The sequence below is a fragment of the Anopheles coustani genome, chromosome 2, assembly GCF_943734705.1.
Source record: "Anopheles coustani chromosome 2, idAnoCousDA_361_x.2, whole genome shotgun sequence".
NCBI lineage: Eukaryota > Metazoa > Arthropoda > Insecta > Diptera > Culicidae > Anopheles > Anopheles coustani.
Window position 1 is genome coordinate 492,628 of NC_071289.1, and position 27,368 is coordinate 519,995.

Genomic DNA, 27,368 nt, shown 5'->3' on the forward strand with positions numbered 1-27,368 from the left:
CAAGCGGCTCGGAATATCGGAAGATTGTCTGCTCTTGTATTTTTATAACTTAATCTGGCTCAATAGTTGCCTCGCCTGTTTGTTCAAGATCCGTGTCCAAAGATAAATTGCCGGGCACGTGCTTGATTTCAGTGATGCAAAGGCTGCTGCGCTAGTGCACCATATCTGAAGTTAACTGAAGTGAACAAATCGGGCATCTTGTTGGTAGAATGTCGGAAGAAGAGAACAATTCCACCGTGTCGCCTACCGAAGGCGAGCCTCTAGTCGAGCAAAGTGATGCGGACGTAAGTGGCTGTGACTTATTTTTCAAAACCTAAACGTATATTTATTAATTGAAAATCAACTGATTCAATCTAGGGCACCGTACAAGAAGGTCAGGCTGGACAACCGCAGCAACAACCATCGCGTGCCGAATCATTTTTTGCCATCACCAAATCGCTTATCCTCCGTGCATTGATTATTTATTTCATCTCATCGTTCTTCCGACGTCCCGCTCCCGAAGCAAATGTAAATCAATCAGCTGCCAAGTCGAAAATCAACGCTTGGAATTTGTTTGAAAACGGTACCGTTTTCGATTTGCACGTCTACATCTCGGAAGATCTGTACCATGTAGATTTTAACGACGCAAACAGTTTAATATGGCTACAAGAAGGATTAGTTTACGGCGATTGGTACGGTGGTCGCGATGGAGATGGAATTTTCACCCTCAATACCCAAATCCAGGCTTCCGAGCGGTTGATGAATAACGGATCCCTCTATCTACATACGTACGTCACAAAAACCGGTCTCAGTCCCAATCCGGCTGCGGGTGAGGATTTTGCCGGAAGAAACATGGGTCACGCGCAGGGCATGATCAGTAAATTCAAGAGGATAAAACGGACCAAAACCCATAACTTGCTCGCGGGGGATAAGGAGAAGTTCGAGAAAGAATTGGAAGATGCGCTGGTGGATGACAAAATTCTAGCCCACTGGCATCCAAACCTTACCATTAATCTTGTTACGGATCAAACGAACTGGGTCAAAGGAACAGTTCCGCCGCCACTGGATGAATACATCAAATTTCTTCCCGGTGGGCAGACTTACCTTCCTATCGTTTTCTATAACGACTACTGGAACATGATGCGAGATTATCAGCCCATTAATCATACCACTCCAGTGTTGGATCTAAACCTATCCTATCAGCCGCTATCTCTCTTCAAATGGCAGCTATACGCAGCACAGACAATGCGCAACAAATGGGCGAACAACATGTTCACGGAGGCACTGTCCGGGGGATCTGAAACGGATGAAGACCAGGATTCATTGAAGGAAGCCCTGCTCGATACGAACCCATATTTGCTGGGTATAACAATCGTAGTGACGATCCTACATAGCGTATTCGAATTGCTGGCATTTAAGAATGATATACAGTTTTGGAATAATCGCAAATCCCTGGAGGGACTCTCTGTGCGTTCCGTATTCTTCGGTGTCTTCCAATCGCTGATCGTGTTGCTGTACGTTTTGGACAATGAGACAAACTTCATGATAAAGGTCAGCTGCTTCATCGGACTGGGTATCGAGGTGTGGAAGATACAGAAAGTAGTAAACATCAACGTGAGCAAGGAAAATCTCGTGTTTGGCTTTTTGCCTCGCGTCAGCTTCACAGACAAGGGCTCGTACGTCGAGTCCAGTACTAAGCAGTACGACAATCTTGCATTTAAGTACCTAGGCTGGGTTTGTTTCCCCCTTCTGGTGGCCTACAGCATTTACAGCGTGCTTTATCAGGAACACAAGGGATGGTACTCGTTTGTGCTTAACATGCTGTACGGATATTTGCTCACGTTCGGCTTCATCATGATGACCCCGCAACTGTTTATCAACTACAAGCTAAAGTCGGTGGCACACTTGCCATGGCGTATGCTGACCTACAAGTTCCTGAACACTTTCATCGATGATATCTTTGCATTTGTCATCAAAATGCCTATGATGTATCGGATTGGATGCTTCCGGGACGGTATGAATCAGCTGTACAAGAACACATTGGGTCGTGCATGGTTATTGACATTTTCATTCCGTTGCTTTTCCCGCAGATATCGTCTTCTTCATCTTCCTGTACCAGCGCTGGATGTACAAAGTTGATTCGAAGCGTGTTAACGAATTCGGTTTCTCGGCAGAGATGTTGGAGAAGAAGAATGATGCAGCCCCATTAGCATCTTTGCCGGAAGCGGCGGCCGTCAGCAGTGGAGACGAACAAACCGAACCGGGAAGCCAACCTTCCTCACCGAATGGGAAGAAAAAGAAAAACAAAAAATCATCGCCCAAACGGAAAGGGGCTGCCAGCAAATCCAATGCGGAGAAGAAAGATGACTAGGAGCATTCGAACTAACAGTACCAGTTGCTAAATAAGTAGTGCGCTTTTTGCTCCTTTCTCTGTTCGAACAAGTTTTTAGACAATTGTTGACTTGTAATTGTGTTTCTAGGTGCGTGCGTTGCGCTAGCAAATTAGATTATTTTCTGTCACATCAATCTTAATTTTATTGGCCGTAGTCAGATGGTGACAATGCTCATATCGATATGGACATTATTTAAGCAGCATATCCCACTAATCGTAGTACAGGTATCGGACCCAAATCCAACCAATAATCTAAGCTTCACAGGGCTCATTAATTTCTCTGAGACTCCCTCGAAAAGGAGTGCAAAGGCGAAAAAATGTGTATTGCGCAAGGAGTACGTGTTGATGTGATGTGGTATGATAACACGCAGTGTGAAACTCAAAAACGATGATAAAAGACAAGCTAAGCATGAGTGTTAATCGTGATGTACGTTTTGCATTTAAATTGTACCATGATGACCTAAGAAGCATGAATGGCATGTAACCCAACACCAGCGACGATGTAACGGAACGTAACAGTGACGTCATCAAAACAAAAGTAGATCTGTCAAATATATGTTTTGTTAGTGAAAGCTGCTGTGCACGCAACGTATCCCAGGGTTTTTGCTCGATGTCTCTTTGTTTTTAGAATTTTCGTAACCTAGATGGGAAAATAGCACATGAAAATGTATTCCGAGTGGGCCTCGCTGTTTCCAATCATCTCTGAAAACATTAATAACGCCCAAACACAGAGTGTGCTTGGTAAATTTAGTACCGTCGGAGGTCGTGATGTGGCTGCGGTGGTCATAAAGCAGCTGGCAAACACTCTAGGAATCACCAACAATGCAGAACCGAGCAATCTCTACACTGACCAGGAGGTAAGAAAAACGGGTTTATCGGTTCATTTATCAATCTTACTTTGGTGACGAAACGTTTGCTTTATTTTGTCTACCAAACCTTAGGTCCAGTGGTGTATGGATGTTATATGTCACGGGTTGTCTTTGCCTCTCTCGGAACACGACATCATAAAGGACGGTGTGAACATATATTGTGAATGGATCAGTGCTGTATTGCCTCAAACGAAAGTCAGTGTCCCGAAGCCAATCAAAGACGATCCCAATACTTACGTGCGAAGAATTATCAAACATCTGTACAACCTATTCGTTCCCCGCCCAGGAGAAGGTACGGTTGATTGATGTTGGTCCCAACATAACGGGTCCAGACGAGCCACTTTTTGCGCCCCGTCTGCACAAATTAACAATTGCACCCTTTAGCTCGAACCGCGTTTGTGTGTGTGTGTGTATGCTCGTTCCTGTAGCCCTTCCTGCACCAAATTGGCACTAACTGTCTCCATGCACTGATTTTCACTCTTTCTTCGTTTCAAGTCTGGCCTTTCATTTACCAAGAGGATCTAGGTGAACGCTTTTCTACTTTGTTATTATTCAACCTCCTACCTATCACGCGGTACAGAGTTGTAACAATGTGCTTTGGTGTGACTATTTTAGGTACGGATACCATCAACCGGCAGGCAGTTTTGTGTCATCGTGTGCTCCGTACGCTGCAGGATACTGCCCAGAATTCCCAGATACTGACAGTTGAAACATGGGAAACGCTTCTCCTCTTCCTGTTGGCCATCAATGAAATACTCCTGGCTCCCCCGATCGTGAAGGACGACGTAGGCGACCAACTGTGCGAACGAGTACTGAGTGTATTGTTCGAAGTGTGGCTTCTGGCTTGCAGCCGTTGTTTTCCTTCGCCTTCGCTCTGGAAAACGTTTCAGGAATCGTGTGCCGCCTGGCGGCACCGGATGGCATTGGTCGAGCAGTGGAATAGAGTAAACCTTGTGCTTACGGCCAAGTTGCTGGAGTTCACTTATGGTCCAGCCTTTCCCGAGATGAAAATAGGTATGCTAATCCCCAGTGAATTTTACCTGGGATATTTATTCTAAAGCTCTTTCTACTATTTCTTGTTTTAGCTGAAGAAGATGCACACCTCGTGCCAGCTGGGATGACAAACGATGGCATTGCACAAGCTTGGATACGCTTCCTGAAGATTCTGGGGGCTCCGACAGACCTTTGCAGTCCCCAAGTCATAAGCTGCACCCCTCAATTCATCCAAGCCGTGCTGGTCAACGTTGACGGGATAGATCCACAACATCACCCTTGTCTTTTGAATCTCCCACAAATCTTTCTCAAAACTATGAAGGGAATAGCCGGGCTTGTGGATGCTTTCCTCGGTTAGTATGTCGTTTTTACGTCCTACATAAGATTATATTTGTAATCTCTGCGGTTCCTTTCATAAGGCATAGCGCAATATCGCTCAGGCGACTGTGGGCACTTAGAAAGCGCCAATCAACTCAACTCGCCCAGCACTGGTGGTGGTGCTGGAATACTTAGTGGCCCAAATGGTGGGTCGCTAATAAGCTTTAGGCACTCTGGTGGTGAAATAAAAACAAGCGCTTTCCGGGCCAGTGGCGGACTGGGTGGTCTGGGACTCGGAGCCGCACTCGGTGTGGTGGGTTCTAGTAGCAACTCCAACATTGGCCTGACAGGAAGCGCAATTGGAAATAACGGAGGTGGTGGTGGTGGTGGTGGTGGTGGCAGTAGTTGTAGCACTGGTTCATGTAGTATCGGTACTGGTGGCGGTTCCATTGGCACTGGGATGAACACAACTGGTGGAGGAGGTAGCAACAATAGCATTGGGTTCTCTTACGACACTGGCTCTGCAGCTACACAGGGTAATGTTTGCGTTTCAAACTCATAAACACACACACATGTTACGGCAACCTGCTAATGGCCCCAATAACCTAAATTTCTGTAACAAACATATATCTGCGCTTCATTTTGCAACAAAACGAAACCAACAGCCGACATTTCTGGATTTGGTAATGGCAAGGCAAAGGAGCTGCTCTTAGCTGACGCCTGTGCGGCAACCAACTCCGCGACACCTCCATTGCAGCGTCGTTTGGCGAAGAGTTTCAGTGTAGCGCCTTCGCTGTCGTCAGCGCATGCCGTAATGTCTATGGCTCAAGCTAAGGGTGCGTCTATGTTTGGCAACTTTTCGCTTCTGAATGTGTATACCTGTATTACCTAGATGTGTCTTTGCTGCTTGCTATTATTTCGATGTCCTTTTTAAGTTTTCCAAAGTTGTTTCCATCGTTATGCTTTGCCGAATAGCAACATTTAACAGCTACGAATGACGTCCCTCATTTCACACCAACAACCATCCGTAGCATAGAAATGATGATCGCGCGAATAAACTCATCCGCTGATACAGCAACGCATAAAATCACATTATAACTATATAATAATTTCACTGTTCCAACGACTAGTACTGAATCAGAAATTAATTGGACGAGATGGGACTATAGAATCGCCGATTTATGTGCATTGTGTTGTTGTTCTAGGGTTCACTAAAGGCTCATTTAGCGGTCTTACCAGCAGTCGTAGCTCCACGGGAAATCCATCTGCTGCAGCTCCTTCATCATCTTTACAATCGACTGGATTTTCATGTATGTATGACGATTATTGGAGAAAAGTGAGCACAACAGTTACTATATTTTTTAAAATTGGTCCGTTGCTAGCTATGTTATCACTGTGCCAGGAAAATCGTTATCCTTTGGCAACAAATCGACCTCGGTGCAATAGCATTTTACATCTGTTTGGTGAATGGCTCTTCGATGCAGCACACATTGGTGGAGAAACATGGATGCAAAATACAAAAAGTATGTTGAACATGACTAAGTTATGTTGTTAAGGTAGTACATGTTTGCGGGTTTGACTTATTTCATTGTAGAGCGTGCAGCCGAAGCTAAAAGACGCCCCTCATCTATGATCATGGACAATCGCAAGGGTAGTTTATCCCAGCCCCCTTCCCTTTCGGAGGTAAACGATGTGGCCCCCGGCCTCACGATCGACAAGTACGAATCTGGCAAAGCGGAGGCACTCGGTGCGCTGTGTCGTATATTCTGCGCGAAGAAAACGGGTGAAGAAATTTTGCCCGTTTATTTGGCACGCTTTTACATGGCGCTGCATCAAGGTCTGAAGACGAATGATAACCGAGAATGCATGGAAACGCTGGCTAGTATACTTTACAACTCGTCCGATCTGTTTCGCATTGACCTGGAGGGCATACAGGTGTTGCTGCCTTCGTTCATCGGCGCGCTGGAGCTAATTTTGCCCGAGAAAGAACTGAAGATGCGATCCCACAATGTGCTCATAAACAAAATTGAACTGCGTAGAGCAGCTATCAATATTCTGCTTTCGTTGCTCGCTCTTCCGCTCCACTTTCAGGCTCTTCCCATTCGTGACCTTATGGGTGGCCCTAACGACAGGTATTCTAGCTCTACGGATAAGGACGTAAAACGGAGATATACAGCTCTTGTTTTCTCTTTACAGAAGCATTACATTTATACACCTCAAGCCACGACTCATTAATGTACTTATGAACGCGTTGCAAGTTGAAACAGACCCTCAAAATACACATATGCTGCTTGGTGGTCTTCATTTGTGCGTACAGGATTCAGTGACTTTCGAGGAGATGGAAAATGGTCCCGAAGCACTTCACGTCATGCATCCAACCGCAGATACGTCCAATTTGCTAAGTTCAGGTATGTTTGTTGGGTTTCGCGGCCAGACTGCAACATGTCTCATGTTATCACCGCTGTTTTCTCTACGTCTACTTAATGCTAATATATTGATGCTAAATACTATATTCTTATATTTTCTTTTCTTTTTTATTTTCATTTGTCTTCTTTTTCAACGATATATGTTTCCGCATCCTTGCAAATCGTGTTTTTTATCGCTTGTGGACTCGACAACTTCATTCGGTCGAACGAATGACTACCATTTGCCATCGCACCATTATCTCGCATCATTCATGCACCTATACACACCACTCCGCTAGCCTGCTCCGAGAAGAGTGCATACTCGATGAACAGCGCCAATTCCAGTATCGGTGGACTCAGTACCGCAACACTTAGCAATGAGCCTTCTAGTTTGCCGGCTTTTGATGATTTCACATCCGACATTATTCATGAATTAGAATTGAGTTCATCTGCAATTTATGGTAAATTCTTAGTTCGTAATTCTACAGTTTTTTTTGTTGTTGACTGTCTCCCACGTTAGTATCCATGCTTGTTCAAACTCCATCGTTTTTTTCTGTATTTTGCATACAAAATACGTTGTAAGGTATCTTATATGTTGACACTTTGTGATTTTTGTAAGCACTAGTCCTTAAGAAGCGACTTCAAAGTCAAGTAAAGAAGTAGTCTTATATTTGGAAGCAAAGGATGATAGACATTGCATAGTAAAAAAGCTGATGATGTTTCTCTTCCATTCTGCAGATAGTGCCCACGCGCTATTTGTTAGAGCGACTTACCTCGTGTGCCACCGTTTGATATCGTCATGGAAAACTGATTTAAATGTGTCCCTAGCGGCACTTGAGTTACTCTCCGGACTGGCGGCAATGCGCGTTAAGGACTCTGGTAGGTGCATTACACGTTCAAAGAGTAAAACACTTATAACGTACCCGGTGGTATATTGTTTTGCAGATGCTCTAGAATGCAAACGTGCCGTCAAGTGGATTTGTGACTATATTTGCTACCAGTGCTCTAGGCCACCTCCTGCTCATGTCAAGGACTTACACAGCACGATCGTGGCAGCCTTTCAGTGCACTTCCGCGTGGTTGATGAATCACCCGTATCTGCTGCAAGACAAGGAGTGCTTAACGATCGTGCTGGAAGTCGTTGAGCTGGGTATATCGGGCTCGAAGAGCATTGGTAAACCGGGGGAGCCGGTCAAGTACAAGGGCGAGAAGGAGCTAAAACCGGCGAGCATGCGCGTTCGGGATGCGGCTGAAAATATGCTAACCATGATCCTGGAGCAGATCGATTACTTCCCGAATGAGTGCGGCAAGCAGTCACTTTCGTCGCTTTTAGATGAAGTGGTTCTGGCGAAGCATTCCAATACTTCCGGCGAGAATGTGGGCGAACTACCGCAGGAGCAAGCGATCAAGAAGTTCAAATACTTTGTCACCGAAAATTCAACGGTACTAGCATTATTCGAGGAACCTCTAGGCAACGATCAAGATCCACAACCGACAGTGACAAGTAAGTTAAAACTATGGTATAAGACGTTTGTACATGGAAACTACCTATTGCTTCCGTTGGTCTCACGGACATGTCAGTTACGATGACGACACGTATATGTTGATGAATGAAATAACGAAGAAAATGTTGCATTTGTTTCCGTTTCAGTATTGATTCGAGGTCCTTTTGGTCGACACGCTTGGACGATGCAGCTACGGCACTTGTCGAGAAGTAAGTCTGGCACCAAGTATCATGCACCGAACCCAGGAAGGCCTGTGCCCATGAACGATATTATGATGCGTCAGGAGGTAGAATACAAATATTTTCCCGATTCCGTCGAACGTATTCCGCCCTGTATCGTGGATTACTCGATACCGACGCTCGATTCGGCAGAGCAGAAAATGGGTAATCAGTCCACCAAGGAGTTAGGCCGGTTGCTCGAGGATCAGCTGGTGTACGAAAAACTTTCTTGGGCCGAAACCGAGTGCTCGGTAGATGGGCTGGGGCATGCACAAGAAGCTTCTCCACCCAGCGTTTGTCACGAATTCCAGGCGGCACGACTGTTCCTGTCGCATTTCGGTTTTCTCACCATTGGCCAGAACAACGTCGGGGGTCCGAAGATGGACGGCAGCGCTCCACTGTTAACTACGCTCGATACATCGAAAGCAGAATTTTGCCAGGATTTAAAAATGCTCGATAAAATGAGCCCACGATCGTGTGACACGATACATGTGTTTTACGTCAGGGCTGGCCAAACCACGGAGGCTGAAATCATTGGCAATATGGATCCGGAAAATTTGGCTTCGATCGACAGACACTTCTGGAAGATTCTGTACACCATCGGTAGCCCTGTGACGGTGCAAGAGCACGCCGGATGGACCGGCTTCATTGGAAGTAGCTGGAAGATTCCTCGAGACGCATCAGCATCTAGAAGCAACGAACCAAGCAACGCATCGAGAAGCAATGTTGCTCCAGAAGAGTGGCAGCTGAATGGTGAAAAGAAGGTTCTGTACTGGGCAGACATTTCCTCCGAAATGGCAATAGTAGTTCCAAGTCGAAACAACAAAATTGACGTTTGTCTCGAGGAAACAGTAGACGGCGCAAACGGTGGCCCATCTACGACGTACGAGCGTAGTGTAAGCGAAATTCAACCACGCTCGTCTTCGGTCTCAAGTAATCAGTCACGGCAGTATTCGCTGGACAGTGAATCGACCCGCTTTGGGTCGATGAGTAAATCAGCCGATCCCATTCCACCGGTTCGGCGACGAACCGGTGCATCGAAACCGAACACCCTGTACACGGCACCGACGGCCAAAATTTTGCTAGTGTGGCTCGAGAGCTACGAGGACCATCTCACGTTCCCGATCGATGATTTGCTGCACTACACGCGGGCCGGCTACTCGGCACAGCACGGACCCATTGCATCGATAAATGGTGGTGAGTGTTTCATCATCTATTTGCATGCTCTATCATCCAGTTTGCTGCGGGTGAAACTGCAAGGACCGGTAGGACGGATGAATTTTGCCATCCCACTCATCGATGGAATGGTCGTCAGCAAGCGGGTGATCGGTTCGCTGATTCGTCAAACGGCATGTAACATGGCAAAGAGAAAGCGGCTCGATAATGATTCGTAAGTTACCATTACCTCGGCCTAGACCTGGGCTGATTGCGACTAACCCGTTTGGATTTGTCCCTTGGAATTTCAGTTATCAACCACCACACGTTCGTCGCAGGATTAAAATTCAGGAAATGATGCAAAAGTACAAGAAAGATCTAACCGAACCTGAGATGCTGGCCGACTTGTTTAAACCCACGATCTAAAACAGCAATTTATTTTTATAATATTCAAGTATTACACCTTACAGATAAACATCTATTCCGTTCCAAAAGTAACATTAATATTGATAATTTAAATATATAATTTATGCACTAATAAAGCGACGCTAGAAAGCACAGAAAAACTACGGATGTCCTTTTTGATGTTTTCTGCGAAAAAACGTTTCTTTTTTCGAAAAGTTTAAGTTTTGTTCCGTCTCTACCAAGGTTACTAGATGCCCTCTTGAACTTTCCAGCGAAGCTTTCGCCGTACCGGTATAAGCGATCATAATGTAAATTTCCGATGTGAGGTTCACCGTTGTAACTAGTTTTGTTGAACTTGAATATCAACTAACGTATGGAAATGAAGTTCTTCGCAGGCATTGAAAATCGGGTACAGTGATTTTTTTATGTAACACTGTCCAAGAAAGATTCTCGACGGAGAATGATATTTTTAATAAAAATACGGGAAAAACATAAATCAGGTCCTGATCTGAATCATTCCATACATAATACCCATGTTCATGCGCATCCACACATACAAACACTCGCAGGCACATTGACTATCGGATCGAGAGAAATGCTCCCCTTTGCTTGCACTTGTGTGTGCGTGTGGCCGTTCTTAGCAGCCATCATTATTTTGGCCGTCGTCCGGGGGGAAACATGAGCAACATGTTTCAGTATTGATTCGTTCGCGCAGTGCTGCGGTTGTCCACGAAGGGCCACGACGATCGCCGACGACACGTACGTTGGCAGTGCCGCATTGAGCTTCGAAATTCAGGCAGAGTGAAAAGGAGTAGGAGGATAGATTGTGTTTGCGTCGCACCGATGTGCTCGTCCCGTGCTGTGATGCTGCGTGGAACGGATAAAGAGTGCACGAAAGCTGCTGCTGAGAATTTCGACACGGCAGCATCACCAACAGCCAGTGCTGTATGAGGTCAAGTTTGCAGACGCTTCCGCAACCGTTGTGCCAATTTACCAGAAATCGGAAGATTCAGAATCACCACATTACAGTGCTATTGTACGGTGTTGATAGCATAAGCATAGAATCATAAGCGGCCGGACTGCGATGGTCCGTGCAAGAGTGAAATAAATCGTTCCCAATTTCTCACACCGCGCAGCAAAGTCCGTGGATGAGACTCAGATGTGTTTGAAGCAGCAGCAGGGAGCTGCAGCATCCTTAAGCCAGGAATAACCTGTTGCTACTTTCTCTTCTTCCCTTCTACAAATTCCATTCACTCGCGGTTCGTCCAGGGAGGTTGTAAATAAATTCCTACCAATGTGTAAACTGGTGTGCACGCCGCATTTGCATGTGTATTTGTGTGAGTATGTGTGTGTCTGTAAGTGTATGTGAAGCAGTGGTTTATGTGCCATGGTCACAAATGGCACGGTGGTGAAGAAGGTGGCGAAGAGAAAATTACAATACGGAGGAATTTGGTAAAATATCCTCACAATTTTTGCTCGACGACGCAAAGGCCCCGGGAAAAGGCTTCCGAAAGTAGCGGCAAAGGGCAGCAAGTACAGGCAATAGGACCATACCGTCCAACCACGTGCATTGGAGCCGTTGTTGCTAGATTTTGAACCCCCCAGTGACAGGTAACACATTCCTCTCTTACAAGTGTCTTTTTCCACCTAGTTTCAGCTGATAATACACCGTACCTTTGTGCAAATATGTTTCCGATGATCACGTTTCACAAGATCATGATCATCGTTGGAACTACTACTATGGTTTATTTTAAACATCACAAAAGTTTGAAAGTAGACAATTTAAATGAATGAAGCAGATACCATTTATAATAAGAACCCCCAAACGAGACAAGGCATAAAAAAGCAAATATTTTTTCCACGAAATTCTGCGGCAAGATTTCGACCCGTCCGTTCGACCAAAGAAGGAAGGCTTGCAGCGGGCCCGTTTGCCGAGGAATGTGCCGACCGGAGCATCCTTTTTGTGTGTCCAGCTTGTCCGCGAACGTGTTGTTTGAACGCACAACACGTTCGCGGACAGTTGTCGTACGTCGCGAGCGCTTCCCGAGAGAAGAGAGATGTAAAGCGTGTGGTGATGATGATCGAAATTCGTCTCCCGAGACTTGCAAGCATTAGTCCTCGTATCCTCAGCGTCTTGCAAGCGGTCCCTTCCCTGGCCGCATGTGAGGTTGTCGCAAAATTTTCAAAAATCAACAACAGATACTGCCTTCCTTTGGCCCTTGGGGTCTTTTAAGGCATTTCGGAAAGTGGTTATGACAAACTCGGTACACGGCCGAACGGACGACGGATCGCACGGATGCTTTTCCGATAGGTATGCTGGTAACGTGTGCCCCTGACGGTCTGTATGTGTGTGTGTGCTTTTATATGTCCCGATTTGCAACAATTATAGCCAAAGGCAGACCGGGAAGCAGCGGACACGGAGCAAGCAGCGGCTAAATACCGATAACCGGTAGCGACAAACCGGCAAGAGGAAGCGTTTTGCCCTTCGCCTTCCCCGGCCCCGGTGTGGGGATTTTGTTTTTCATTTAATTGTTGCTTTCAATTAAAATTCGTATACGGGACTGGCCAGGACGGTTCGATAGATTTTTTTTCTCGTGCTTCCTTCTTCCTTCGGAGGTTTATTTCTGCTGAGTTATCTCATCCTTTCCGTGGCTGCGAAGTGGATGCATCGGCATTCGGGCCCGGGAGAGGATGCATTCACAGGAATCACGTCCCATGGTGCCAGGTAACAACAGGTAGAAACGGCCCGCAGGAGACTTTAGCTGTGGCCTTTTTTCATTCACTTTCTGGTAAACCGCTTTTGAAACGCTACTTCTAAAGTCCCTGCGTCCCTGTATGTTGTGTCGTGGTGGTCACATTTTAGAGAATTAAGAATAAAATGCTTTTCCAGAAGAACCTTATCTCACGCTAAAATTCCCACACAATTGTGTCCTACGATGGTCAATCAGGTTCTGTCTTCTCCAAAATTTCCTACACTCCTTTTTTAATCCACATGTGATATTTATCTTTTGTACGAATCCACCAAAACTTTCCCAGTGGCCCTTACCCCTTCGGAAAATATTTCATCATTAATTCACCTAAGTTTGGTTGCCCGGAAATCGCATCGGAAAACAAAACGAATATTCATCGCCATCGACAACTTCGGCCGATTCTAATAAATCAATCAATTGACTAGGATGTAGTGTTGTCTTCCCAAATTGCGCCCTGTCCGACAGTAGCTGCCGCCCGCCCTTGTAACTAACTTCTTTTCTGCTCGTTGTGGGATGTTGATGATGAAGAAGATTTGAAACATAATCCCAATTAACATCTTTGAACAGCCAGAAGTACTTATTTATGGAAAATTACATATAATTGTATAATTGAATTCCGGGGCACAAGACCGGCGAAGCACTGCCTACAAACAACCCACAGACTCACACATACACGCATGCCCGCAAACACACACATCGTCACTGTCTCAATTCACGGTGAAGATGCGTACATCGGTTCGTTACCTTTTTGTCTCCTCTTCAGCAAACTCTAGGCACTTGAGAACGAAAGGATTCTGATTGGAATTACCGTGGGTTTTTGTTCCACCGCTCGTTCCCTACCCTCATTGCCTCCCAGTTGTTGGTTTTGAATCAGCAGTTTTTGATTGCTACCGAATTTTCGGTTTCGTTCTAAGCAAATCCGCCTCTTTTCTTTCGTTCCTTCGATATGCTTTTTTCCGCCTGGCAAAGGGGGAAAGAAGCGCGCGAGGGCAAAGGAAAAACGTGCCCCGGCTTCATAATGGCTAAAATGAGGAATTTTGCTTTGTGTCCCTCGGATGAGGACTGTTGCTGCGAGAGCGTTGGTCAAAACAAAATTACCAAACGCTAGAAAAACGGGGATACCGCCGAAGGAAAGGCAGGAGGAAAACAAAAAATACGACCTAACTGGCATTCGAAACAACGACCGAAAAGCCCAATAACGCTCCATCAGATGCCACGGCGATGGGCCGGGAATTTTGTTCTTCCTACATACAATCGATTAAGTGGGCAACGCTGGAACCAGGGAGAGGTTTAGGGCATCCAAGCTGAAATTAGACATGTTCGTCAGGGGTAGCATCTCGACGCAAATTAGGCACGGTGGCACTTCCGTACTTTCGTGTAACAAGTGTACCGAATTCTTTCCACTCGGGCATGTGCGTGTCATCCGTGAGTCGATCGACGATCGAATATCAATCGAAAGGGTAGAGAGAAAAAACAGCTCCATCCATGACAGTCGTATTAGCAACGGAACACTTGCCAGCAACTTTTCGTTTAACTTCCTGGCGCGCATCTAAAACGGAACGGCGAGAGCAACCGGTTGGCTAGAAAACGTAGAGACAAAATAGAATGCAAAAGCAGATGTTAAGCGACGTGAGAATCCCCGATGGAACAATTGGACAATAATGAAAAAAAGTGCTATTTTCGATCGATTGACTCAATTCATTGAATTATTTTAAAATTGTAATTTCACGATAAACCTTCGCTTCGTTCGCTTATTTTGGTGCTGTGTTTTTTTTACGATATGCAAAAGTGCCTCCGTCATGCTACGCTGGCGTACTAATGAACGCCGTTTCTGGGCTCCTGAAGCTATCGCAATCGTCCACGTCGACGAATTAGGACACGGTCCGACAATTGGATTGGTTCAGCATGTGTGGTGTCAGCGGGCCTGAGGATTGCTAGAAGATGGTCCAAAACCTTTAGTGTGTGTTAAAAATGCTTCGGATGGCAAATTCATTCGGTATATTTTGTGGGCAACGCAAAACCGTATTTCGGTGGGGTTCGTCGCTTGCTCGTCTATTGCACTGCCATGCAGAACAGGCATTGAAATCTTTCGTGTTATTCATCTTATCGTGGACGTTCCATTCGCTCACGTGCGTGGCTTGAACATTGCTATAAAAAGTTGTTGTATTTTAGTTAGAGTACGACAATCTAGAGTTTTTAAATAAATTTTCTCCTTGCGCTGGCTTTTTTCTACCTAGAAACACAAACACATTTTTCTCTTCCCAGATCTATTCTGGTGACTTGCAGCGACATTTTAACTGCACTGCACTGGTTTCTTACCTACACATTCTCAGTTTTTTATCTATCATCTCTCCTTATTCCACCTTCGCGCACACGTAAGTGGTACCGACAAACGCACTCATGTTTTTACCATTCCAAGCGTCACCGGCTTAACAAACAAAAGTAGCGCTCGAGCAGGAAGATGCGAAATATGCTGCAAAACTGCATCGCGCGTACGAAGAAGATTGTGCTGCGAACAATGACGAGGAAAAAACAACACAATTCCAAAGCCGATCTAGAGTACACGATGCTGCAGAGTACATGGTTTGGCCTCCGCCATCCGGGATGCTAGATCGCTTGGATACGTGTTAGAGTTTAGTTGTTGTTTTTCTCGGTAAAGAAGGAAAATAATAACACCGCGCTCCAGTGACAACAAGGAAAAGGCTTCAGGCCCAATCGAAATAAACGAATCGTCGAAAATTGACCATGCCTCAACGAGCCCTAGACTAGACTCTGGACTCTCAGCGTCCATAGCGTGGAAATAATTGAAGCAAACAGAAGAGCAAACAGAACCACGAACAAACACAAACGGAAAGCAAGCGACCGAAGCCACGGTAAACAATAGACTATACACACATACACACGGCAGCGATGCGGGGTTCCTTCCTTGCCTGCGATCCTGGGACGAAGTAGGGTAATGATGATAAAGGGAAACGAGAAAACCTTTACGTAATTGAATCGACAAATATGGTAATGCTAGAAATTCCGCTTCGTTACCGAATAGATGCATAATCATCGGATGTGTGGTGATGCTCTTTTATGGGTGACATCGTGGACGACCGCAAGGGGTTCTTCGGCCCAACTCTTGGGCAGATCGCCCCTTTTCCTCATCCGGTGATATGTAGATGCTGATAGTGCGCGAAGAAAAGTGTTGCTTTGCACCGGAATGTTCTCTCGCAGTGACTCATCCGCTCAGCTGCTGTTGCGCGATACGAAAGACTTCAACGCCAGTGGCGATGCTCGCAAGCGACGAACCCGGAAAGCTCAGTTCATATAAATTTTCAATACAGAGATATTTCTTGTGAACCTTTTTTTACTTAACAGCTATCACCAATATCCGCTATTAGAGTCTCTAAAATGTTTGGGATAGAGAAAGCTGAATAAACTGGGCATAATTTCCTCTCTGTGGGTGAGGTTTCGAACAGGGCTACCATCCTGAAGCCTCATTGAGGTTAAGAAGCGTGATTTTTAAACTCCGAGGGCTAAGTCGGGCCCTTAGTCATGCATACAGACGGACTCTAGAAAGGGAAGCGAAAGAATTGTGTATACGCGGTCATATTACATACCCAAGATTAGTGTCAGTTATTGGAAGAAAAAATACGAAATATCGAAAACCACATGACAACGAAGATCAAGAAGAATACGACTAGGACAACGGTGACGGGAGACCAAGCTCCAAGCTGAGTACTGATCGCTTAGAAGGTGTTCTGGTGCACCATAATCAGTGTCCGTGTGTGTATGTATGTGTTTTATTTTTGTATGTGTGACTCGGTGCGTGTGAAACCTGAAGAAAAGCCACGTTCAAGCATGACCAAAGGAATGAGTGCTGATCGGATCCGGCCTGGAAGGAGGGGAGGAAGTAAAAAATGTGCTTTTCTAATGTTTGTGTTACGTACTCGTTTATAGTATGCCTCTTCATGCTGCGGCCTGCTTGGAAGGATGAACGAGATGGGAAACAAAGCGATAGCCAGACGGTTGTGGCCGAGCATAAAAGGGGAACGAACGATAGAGTGGCATGGAGATGGAAAGTGAGAGAAAGATGTTTCTTATGGTCTATCCAAGCGAAGGCTCAGGCACACAGTATCATCAACACCATGCTGAATCACGTTTTATGGTGGCGCAACAGATCTTTTTTCGCGTCGAGAGTGTAAGAGAAGAGAAAAACCGCTAGAGAGAACATGGGAGAGCCCAAATGAAGCCGGAATGTGTTGGTGCGACAAAAAGGCGAAGGGTTCTTTCCTTTCCCCGGGGGCGGGGTGTAGCGTGGTGGTCCGCGAAGTAAGGCTTCCTACCCCCCGATCCTTCCACGCGCTCCTACCGAGGGGTATGAATAATTAAGCATGCGGTGAAAAACGGCCCAAAAAACCCGACCACTGCGTCGGCCTCCTTCACTAACACCAAACCCAAAGTCGGGATACAGCGCCACAGGCCGCCACGGCTACGCAAGGAAAGTGCGTGCGCGGAAAAGCGAGACGGAGCGCGAAGGCAGGCTGATGGCCAGAGATGATGGCAAACGTTTCTATGAAGCCCGCAAGAACGAGCCTGACCGACCCGGGCCTGTGTGCGCAAGAATGTGTAGGTTATGTGGTGGGCCAAGAGTTTCCTTACCGCTTACGTCCGCTGCTCGTGCTACCTTCGCTGCTGTTGTGCAAGTCTTAACCATCCACCGTCGAAGTAAAGAATGCCCCCCTAGGGGGTGCAAGCGAGATGTACACCGAGAGCGCGTCGAAGGAAGGAGGAAACGAAGATAATGTGCATCATAAAATCGAGTTTTGTCCGAGTCCAGCCCTCGGGGTTCCTGGGTCGGGAGCAGCCTGGTCGAACTGCAATACCCTCGCTCGCTCGCACACGCGTTGTACCTTCCCCTTTCTCCCGTGGTCCTTCTTTCTTCCTCTTTGCTCCTGCAGGGCTGCGTGTGTGCGCGCTCGCGCGCGGGGTTCCGTACGGCGTTAAAAAGTATTTATATATTAAAAATATGATGATGAAGTAAATACCTGTATCTCTTAATATAGAAATGATCGGGATGTGTGTCCGCGGCAGGACGACGTAAAAGGCAAGATCAAGTTTGCGGACCGCGAGAAATGATTGCTCGCGGGCTCCAAACACTAACCACTGGTGGCGCGCGCGATCTGCCTGTGTGTCGGTGACAACCGATGCTGCCGATGTGTTGGTTTGCCCACCGATGCTGACTACATACTAGCACTAAACACAGCAGGAGCTCCCCCGGGAAGGAGGAACAGGGGAATGTTCCAAGCAGCATCAGCTCGAGCACCAGCAGCTCCTCAAGAGGTCCCCGAAGGAGAGAAAGAAACACAACAAAACCAAGTGGCAAGACACTCGCCCCGCTCGAGCTCTGCACGGTTTCGCGGCCCTTCGGCCCCAGGCCGAGGCTCGAAAGAATGCGAGGGATAAAAAAATCTGAAGATCGAGTTCGATCGCGCTCGGAGTTCGTTGGTTCGCTGGTTGGTTGCTTTGCCGCAGCTTGTCTAGCCGCGAGCGAAACGGGTTTCGTGCTATTTTGAAATTATTATGCGCCATTTCATAGTTGCATATCTGCTTCGTTTTAGCACCGCTTGTGGAGCTTTGTGTTCTTTTCGATGGTTATGTCTTTTTCCCTTCGCCAATTCCGAGAGGGTTGTTGTCGCATTCAGCGAGAAAAATAGTATGGCTTCACACAGGATGCATGGTAACAGATTTGCCATACATATTGGCTCAAAATGTCCGTCATCATTTTTCAGTGAAATTTAATCCTTTTAACAGAAGAAAGGATTTTCATGTGCAATACGCCATGTGAGAAAAAGAGAAACCGCTGGGTATTTTTCTCAACTAATAACCGATAACTCCAACCTAACTCGCGACAAACACAGCCACCCTTTTTTTGCCAGCGAGAAAATGCCAACGAGCTCTGATTCGTAGTCGCGGCATTTTCGTAGACATCCAACGCCGAACGAGGGGGAAAAGAAAGAAAAGTAGAAGAACCCAACGTGAATAGAAAGGGCACAACTCAGCTCCCAACGGGGGAGCCGCGTGGTGACTGATGCTGACTAGGCGCCTTTCGATCCCCATACCTCCCCCCCCTCCCTCCCACACACACACATACACACGACCATATGTATATATCCAGAACATGTACATGAACATATATTTATGTATATTCACTCGCGGGATGTTCCGCGGGTTTGGGATGAATTGGTTGTTTCGAAAATGAGCCGGACGATCGGTCGTACGGGTGGGGTGTGTATGAGTCGTTTGTGGGGTGAGGAAGTGGGCAGGAATGCTCGTATTGTTTATTATAATTATAAAATTATGCTGCGTTGTGTGGCGCGAGCCAGCGAGGCGTGGGCAGAACTCGAAGGAGGGAGTAACTGCTGTAACTAATTCAATTTGCCTTTTTTTCCCATCGCAAACAAAAATATGGTAATGAAATCTCACGAAACGCGCTCGACGAATAAATCTACTTAACCGCACATCCGCTCCAGCGGTCGCGGTTTGGATGCAGTGGTTGACTTAAGCTGAGTTTTTAATTATTCGGAAAAACAAATCGCATCTCGGAATCACAAATTGTGCTAATGTGATGTTCTTCTTCTCTTTACAGACCTTTGGCAGGGCGATCTAGGACCGAACCAAACAAGTTCATTCAATCAACACCCCCCCCCTTCCAACGGTTCAAAGTGTGGTTCCGGTAGTTGTGCGTTCCGAAATTAGTTGATCGCGAGTGAGGTGATGTGAGCCACCGGATTGATTCGATCGCGAGCATGGTGTGGGTGGTGTAAGTGTGCGTCCGTCCATTCCTGTGTGTGCGCGCGCGCGCGCGTGTGTGTATAAGTGTGTGTGTGTGTGTGCAGTGACCTCCCCCACCGATGGCGTACCTCGGCCGGTTGCTGGAAGGCGAGGACGCAGGAAGTCGGGTGGACAAAGGTAGTGACGGTTTCGATATTGGGGCTCGATGCGGGATGCCAGCATTATGACGCACCGGAGGAGCTGCCGTCCAGTAGAACAACACCTTTTCTGTCGCGAGGAAAAATTCCGAAAAAAGGTGCCGTGAATCCATTTCGATAGTGCGAAAGTGTGAATAGATAGATAATTACGCGGAAGCGAAGGTGGAAGTGATTGAGAGTGTATGCGCAGAAGAAGTAGAAGAATGTATAGTGCAAGTGAGGGGAAAATGCGGTGCTGGCTGGTGGTAGTGACGCTGGGTTTGCTGGCGGCGGCCGCCATTGAGCAGGTGGGAGCCCACAGTCCCGGGCCAGGACCGGGGCCAGGGCTAGGGATGCGGGTGGGGCTGGGGCAGCAGGGCGTGCAGATTGTGCCCCGGCGGCGCTCGTCCAGCGACGGCGCGATGCAGTCGAGGGCCGTCGAGACGCGCGTGCAGTTCAACCTGTACGAGAACGAACCGAAGGGCACGGTGGTGGGCTACATCCCGACCAAGCCCGGCTTCACATACCGCTTCAACGAGCCGCCGCGGGAGTTCCTGCTCGACTCCAGCACCGGCGAGATCAAGACGAACGCCGTGCTGGACCGGGAGGGACTGCGGAACGACCGCTACGACCTGGTGATCCTCTCCAGCCAACCGACGTACCCGATCGAGGTGCGCATCACCGTGCTGGACGTGAACGACAATGCGCCCGAGTTTCCCGAGCCCACGATCGCCGTCTCCTTCTCGGAGAGCGCCATCACGGGCACGCGGCTGCTGCTGGACGCGGCCACCGACCGGGACGTGGGCGAGAACGGCGTCACCGACGACTACCGGATCGTGGACGGGAACCACGAGGACAAGTTCCGGCTGGCGGTGACGACCAGCCCGAACGGGGACGTCTTCTACCTGCACCTGGAGACGACGGGCAAGCTGGACCGCGAGAGTCGCGGCTTCTACGCACTCAACGTGTCGGCCCGGGACGGGGGAGAACCGCCCCGCCACGGCTACCTCTGCGTCAACGTGACCATCCTGGACGTGAACGACAATCCGCCCATCTTCGACCACAGCGACTACATCGTGTCGCTGAACGAGAGCGTCCTGCCCGGGACGCCGGTGCTGCAGGTGATGGCGTCCGACAGCGACCTGGGCGACAACAGCAAGATCACGTACTACCTCGCGGACACCGAGACGCAGTTCACCGTCGATCCGGAGACGGGCGTGATCGCCACGACGGAGCGGCTCGCCTGCCCGCATCAGAACTGTCCGGGGGACGGCAAGAGCTGCCCCAAGAGCTGCGTGTTTACGGTGTTTGCGCGAGACCACGGGACCCCGCGGCAAGACGGCCGCACGTACGTCACGGTCAACCTGGTCGACACGAACGACCACGATCCGGTGATCCGGTTCCAGTACTTCCCGCCGACCGGCCGGTTCGCGACGGTGGACGAGAACGCGGCCAACAGCTCGGTGGTGGCGGCCGTCTCGGTGGTGGACGCGGACGAGGGCGCCAACGGCGACACAAGCCTGCGCATCATCGCGGGCAACGACCTGCAGCACTTCCGGCTGGAGAAGTCGCCCAGCTTCTACATCGTGCGCGTGAACGGCGTGCTGGACCGGGAGGAGATCGGCAAGTACAACCTCACGGTGGTGGCGATGGACCGCGGGGCGCCGCCCCGCACCGCCACCGCCCACCTCATCATCCACGTGAACGACGTCAACGACCACGAGCCGGTGTTCGAGAAGTCCGAGTACTCGGCGGTGCTGAGCGAGCTGGCGCCGGCCGGAACGTACGTGGTGAGCATCACGGCGACGGACGAGGACACGGGCGTGAACGCGCAGATCTTCTACGAGTTCGTGGCCGGCAACCACGAGCAGTGGTTCCGCATCGATCCGACGTCGGGGCTCATCACGACGCGCGCGCCCCTCGACCGCGAGGTCCACGGCCACCTCGAGCTGAGCATTTCGGCGCGCGACGGAGGTCCCAACCCGAAGTGGGCGCATACGCAGCTCAAGGTGACGGTGCTGGATGAGAACGACGAGGCGCCGGCGTTCGCGCAACCCCAGCTCAACGTGACCGTCAGCGAGAGTGTCGCCCCGCGCACCGTCATCGTCTCCCTGACGGCCGTCGACCACGACCAGGGAACGAATGGGAGTATCACGTACGCGTTTCACCCCGCCGTCGACCGCACGTACCCGGGAACGTTCGAGCTGGATCCGGTGTCGGGGCAGATTGCGACCCGCCGAGCGCTGGACCGGGAGCAAGTGGCCGCCTACACGATTGTGGTGATCGCAAGGGATCACGGTTCGCCTCCGCAGTCATCGAGCGCCACCGTGCGCCTCACGGTGTCCGACGCCAACGACAACAACCCGGAGCTGTACCCGCGGAGCTACTTTGTGCCGGTGGCCGAGAACGCCCCGCCGGGGACGGTTGTGGTGCGCGTGACGGCCACTGACCGGGACGAGGGCGAGAACGCCCTGGTGCAGTACGAGCTGCGGAGCGCCGTGCCCGAGGGTCTCTTCGCCATCGACGCCGCGTCCGGCGCGGTGACGCTCCGCGGGAACCTGCAGAAGTCTCCGACGGCCATCCACAAGCTCGTGGTGGGCTGCAAGGACCGGGGCGGGCGGCGCGCCGAGCGGGACGCGACGGTCGAGATCATCAAGGCGGCGCTGCTGGAGGAGATCGGCTTCGAGGGCCCGCCGGCCGGCTACACGTTCCAGCTGCGCGAGGACAACGGCTTCGAGCGGCGCGCGACGAACCGCGAGGTCGGCCAGGTGCGCACGAAGTGGGCGTCGGCGTCTTCCGGCGCGGAGTTTGCGATCGTGCGCGGCGATCCGCTGGCCTCGTTCCGCATCGACGAGCGCACGGGCGTGATCAGCACGGCCCGGCACGTCGACCGCGAGCAGAAGGCCTCCTACAGCCTCACGGTTTCCGCCCGCAACGGTCCGGCGTACGGCGAGACGCTGGTGAACGTGACGATCGTCGACCTGAACGACAACGCGCCCGCCTTCCTCGACCACGACCACGACGACGTCCGGCTGCCGGAGAACGCGGCCGTGGGGCAGGAGGTGTACGTGGCGCGGGCGCGAGACGCCGACACGGGCCCGAACAGCCGGCTCACCTTCGGCCTGCCGGGCAATCCGGCCGGCCTGTTCCGGATCGCCGAATCGACCGGCGTCCTGTACCTCAACCGCTCGCTCGCCGTCGAACCGGGCACGGTGCTGACGGTGGAGATCAGCGCGACGGACGCCGGCACCCCGCCGCTCACCACCCGCAGCCAGGTGCAGGTGACGGTGGACGACGTGAACGACCACACGCCCGTCTTCGACCACACCTCGTACGAGACGTCGCTGCTGGAGTCGATGCCGGTGAACTCGCGCTTCTTCGCGCTGGCCGCGTCCGACGCCGACGCGGGCGCCAACGGCCGCATCTCGTACGCCATCGTCGAGGGCAACGTGGACGGCAAGTTCGGCATCTTCCCCGACGGCTACCTGTTCGTGCGCAGCGCGCTGGACCGCGAGCAGCGCGACTACTACGCGCTCACCGTGGTCTGCATGGACGACGGTCGGCCGGTCTCGCGCTCCTCCTCCGTGCCGCTCATCGTGCACGTGATCGACGAGAACGACAACGCGCCGCAGTTCACCAACGGCACGTTCGTGTTCAGCGTGGCCGAGAACGAGCCGGCCGACACGTTCGTGGGCAAGCTGACGGCCGTCGATCGCGACATTGGCCGGAACGCCGAGCTCATCTACATGCTCTCGTCCTCCTCGACGTCGTCGTCGTCGTCCTCGGCGGCGGCGGTTGGGGTTGGCGCGAGGGATCACGAGGAGGACTTTAGCATCGATTCGCGCAACGGATTCATCCGCACGAGGCGGCCTTTCGACCGGGAGGCACTCGGTGGCCAAAGCTTCCTCACCCTCGAAGCGACCGTTTCGGATAACGGGTTGGTTCGGTTGCGGGATCGCGTTAAGATCAAGGTGTTCATCACGGACGTGAACGACAACGCGCCCGTGTTCATCCGTGCGCCGTACCGCGTGCAGATCTCGGAGGGCGCCTCCATCGGCACGCAGCTGGTGCGCGTCTACACGCACGACGCCGACGAGGGCCTCAACGGGGACGTCTTCTACTACATCGCCGACGGCAACCGGGCCGAGCGGTTCGCGATCGACGACTCCACGGGGCAGATCTCGCTGGTTCGGCCGCTGGACCGCGAGACCACCGCCTCCTACCGGCTGACGGTGGTGGCGCACGACGCCTCCAAGCAGAACCGGCTGAGCGCGTCCACCACCGTCACCATCGACGTGCTGGACGAGAACGACGACGCGCCCGAGTTCACGCAAACCCTCAGCCAGATCTCGATCGTCGAGACGACGCCGACCGGCACCGAGCTGATGCGATTCCGCGCCACCGACCTCGACCTCGGCGCCAACGCGCAGATCGGCTTCTCCATCGCGGCCGGCAACCGCCGGGACACCTTCCACATCGACCCGCTCTCCGGCGCGCTCTTCCTGCACAAGCCGCTCGACTTCGAGGACACGCCCGCCTACGCGCTCAACATCTCCGCCGCCGACGGCGGCAACCCGCGGCTGGCCACCACCGTCCTCTTCACGGTGCACGTCATCGACGCGAACGACAACCCGCCCGCCTTCCCCAACACCGCCATCGTGCGCCAGATCCGCGAGGGCATCCCGCTCCACACGCCCATCGTCACGGTGACGGCCGAGGATCCGGACTCGGGCGCCAACGGCCAGGTTCGCTACGAGATCTCGCACCAGCACCCGCCGCCCGACGGCAAGCGCCACTTCGGCATCAACCCGACCACCGGCGTCATCCACACGCTGCACGCCATCGACCGCGAGGCCATCGACACCTACCGCCTCACGGTGCTCGCCACCGACCAGGCGCCCGTCGCGGCCGAGCGCCTCTCCGCCGAAAAGCTCGTCACCGTCATCGTGGAGGACGTGAACGACAACGCGCCCGTCTTCGTCTCCATGAACGCGGCCATTCTGCCCGGGAGCGGGCGAGGTTCCGACCCGGCCGCGACCGAGATCATGCGCATCCACGCCGAGGACGCCGACTCGAGCTCGAACGGGCTCGTCACCTACGAGATGATCGGCGGCAACACGGACCTCTTCCAGCTCCACCGCACCACCGGCGCCATCACGCTACGAAAGCCCATCCTCAAGCCCGACATCCGCTACCAACTGTCGGTGCGGGCCACGGACGAGGCCGTCCAGGCGGAGCGCAAGAGCAGTGACGCCTACCTCACGATCCTCGCATCGGGCGGCGCCGCAGCCGCCGGTGGACCCGTGTTCGCCAAGAAGGACCTCTCCGGGAGCGTGTCGGAGAACGAACCGGTCGGTACGAGCATCCTCACTGTCTCCGCGTACCTCAACTCCGTCAGCGACATCGAGTACTACGTGACGAACGTCACTTCCGGCGTCGACGGGCGGCAGGTGAATCGGCTGTTCGACATCGACACCAAGCTCGGCATCCTCTCGACGGCGGCCGAGCTTGATCGCGAAACCGGAATCGAGCACTACGACGTCGAGGTGTATGCGATCGCGGTCGGCGCCGTTCCCCGAACTACCAGCACGAGGGTGAGTCTCCGTGGGCATTTCCTCGCGCTTTTATCGAGAATTCTTTAAAGATCACGCATGACTCTTAGGATGATAAGTCGCAGAACGCTTTCACGAGGCAAATTTCAACAAGAATATGTTACACACATCGAGTCTTCGAATTGTACGACTTCAAGAGATGATTTTAAGAGTGTAGTAGTTTTCCCTCAAAATGAATCCAAAAGACTTTCAGAGCAGCTAATCTTACCTAAGTTTGTTTCATTCTGGGATATGGTCCTACATCTCAGAAGAAGCTGAGTTTTAACGAGTTTGTAATGGTTCAGGCGATGTCGTCATACTTTTTTGAAGCCAAGTAACAAGTCTTCCACCGGATCCGTTTGCTGGGAATTCTTTCCGATTAGATAATCGCACCAGTGTATCTTCAATGTGCGAACGTGTGGCTAAGTGACCTTCCCTCCTTCAAATAGTTGTCCGTTCCCGAGGGTGATGGAGACATTACGCGCTCTAATTAAATCAACTCGTCCGAAGGCGTAGAATGCTCATAAAACCGGCAAATAAAACTCGCTAGCCTAATCCTAATGCTGCGGTGCTTCCTTATCTATGCATCTTTCGTTGTAGGAGAGCGGATTTTATGGACCATCTCGTTGTGGGGGTGGTGGTGATGGAAAATTTGCTTTCGACGACCCAGCGCAATGGAATGACTATTTACGGGCTGGTTTAAGCCATTTCCCAGAGCCATTGTTTCAGCTACGGTTGAGCTGCCAAAAAATGGCTACGCCGATGGTTGATTCGCGATAAGGACGAACGAAACGCACCTTTCGGACCGGCTTGCAGTGAGCAAGCATGAAGTGTTCGTTTTACTGTGCTACAAACGGTCCCTAATTTTGGGACCCCAGTCCGTTCGCAAGCTCGTTAAACGGCGGCCTTTGGCGCCCACAGCAACACTGACATTCCGCGCCATAAAGATGCCCCCCCCCCTCCGAAAACCCTTCCGTGATAAGTGTTTGAAATTAAAAGTCATGAGCTTATTGAAACGGGTTGAGATCTCCCTTCAAATCGTGGGACCGTCGATAGACTCGGCTGCGTCGATAAGCGACGAACCCCGCCGTACCTTTTTCTTGCTTCGGAGCAAATTATCTGAAACATACACCCAAGCGAACCCGAGCGCGTTTCCTCGGGCGCTTTTGGTGGAAACCGCATAGGTGGAAATGAAAATGTGTCTTCCTTCCTCTCCAACAACCCCGGAGATGATGGGCGAGGAGGTCTCGACGAGCGTTCGTCCGGAGGTCCGATAAATAATGAGAACCAAACGACTAGCTGCATAACTTGCTTCGATCGCTTCTAGGCAAGTATTATGAGACCAGATTATAGGTGTTTCGATGGTAAAAGAATGCACTTTCTGTCGGCTTTGTGGTTTCCATCCCTGGACATCCCCTTCCTTCTCCCCATCACCGTCCCCTGGCAGGGTTTACGGTTACAATCTCTTGGTTTCTCCTTTGTCTTCCCCTTTTTTCGCTATCGGTCGCACATACGCATACGCTACCACCGGAGCATCGGAGAGACCTTTTTGCATGCGGTTCGGCGCTTCCCTTCGTGTCTCTGGTGGCCGGGGCATCGGGACAGCACCGATTGGTTATCTGCAGAACGCGCCTCAAGTCCCATTGCATCGTTCATGTTCCTGTTTGTTGCGTTGGGAGCCTTTCGTGGTGTTGGTGTTTGGATTGTGCACGTTGCTTTGCATGAAAACCACTCGCTTGTGATGCGCTCGAGCAAATGTTGTACACATGACGCACACCAACACCCTGCCAGATACAACGAGATCACCCTTCGCTGGAGGAAACCTTCCACATG

General features: G+C 50.8%; 3 protein-coding genes across 8 annotated transcripts in view; all 3 read left to right on the plus strand.

Annotated features, from left to right (window-relative positions):
• The first annotated feature begins 19 nt into the window (after nt 1-19).
• Nucleotides 20-2,963, plus strand: LOC131266595 (putative lipid scramblase CLPTM1). The gene is made up of 3 exons (XM_058269177.1): nt 20-284; nt 358-1,993; nt 2,070-2,963. The coding sequence occupies exons 1-3, from the start codon at nt 210-212 to the stop codon at nt 2,348-2,350; spliced, it is 1,992 nt and encodes a 663-aa protein (XP_058125160.1). The 5' UTR covers nt 20-209; the 3' UTR covers nt 2,351-2,963.
• A 67-nt stretch (nt 2,964-3,030) lies between these two features.
• Nucleotides 3,031-10,393, plus strand: LOC131266593 (ral GTPase-activating protein subunit beta). Of its 6 annotated transcripts, XM_058269171.1 has the most exons (16): nt 3,031-3,228; nt 3,313-3,532; nt 3,736-3,765; nt 3,856-4,254; nt 4,326-4,586; nt 4,653-5,087; nt 5,217-5,387; nt 5,757-5,861; nt 5,934-6,074; nt 6,146-6,683; nt 6,748-6,959; nt 7,256-7,417; nt 7,695-7,835; nt 7,902-8,459; nt 8,607-10,068; nt 10,145-10,393. In XM_058269171.1, the coding sequence occupies exons 1-16, from the start codon at nt 3,031-3,033 to the stop codon at nt 10,257-10,259; spliced, it is 5,148 nt and encodes a 1,715-aa protein (XP_058125154.1). In that variant the 3' UTR covers nt 10,260-10,393. The 6 variants fall into 6 exon arrangements, with proteins under 6 accessions (XP_058125154.1, XP_058125155.1, XP_058125158.1 ...); XM_058269172.1 differs by lacking the exons at nt 4,653-5,087; nt 5,217-5,387 and having other exon boundaries at nt 7,695-8,459; XM_058269175.1 differs by lacking the exons at nt 4,653-5,087; nt 5,217-5,387; nt 7,256-7,417.
• A 9,775-nt stretch (nt 10,394-20,168) lies between these two features.
• LOC131267255 (cadherin-related tumor suppressor) overlaps nt 20,169-27,368 on the plus strand; it is a 40,249-nt gene continuing 33,049 nt past the window's right edge. Inside the window, exon 1 of the mRNA XM_058270081.1 lies at nt 20,169-25,538. Within this exon, the coding sequence (XP_058126064.1) occupies nt 20,169-25,538 (5,370 nt within the window). The remainder of the gene's footprint in view (nt 25,539-27,368) is intronic.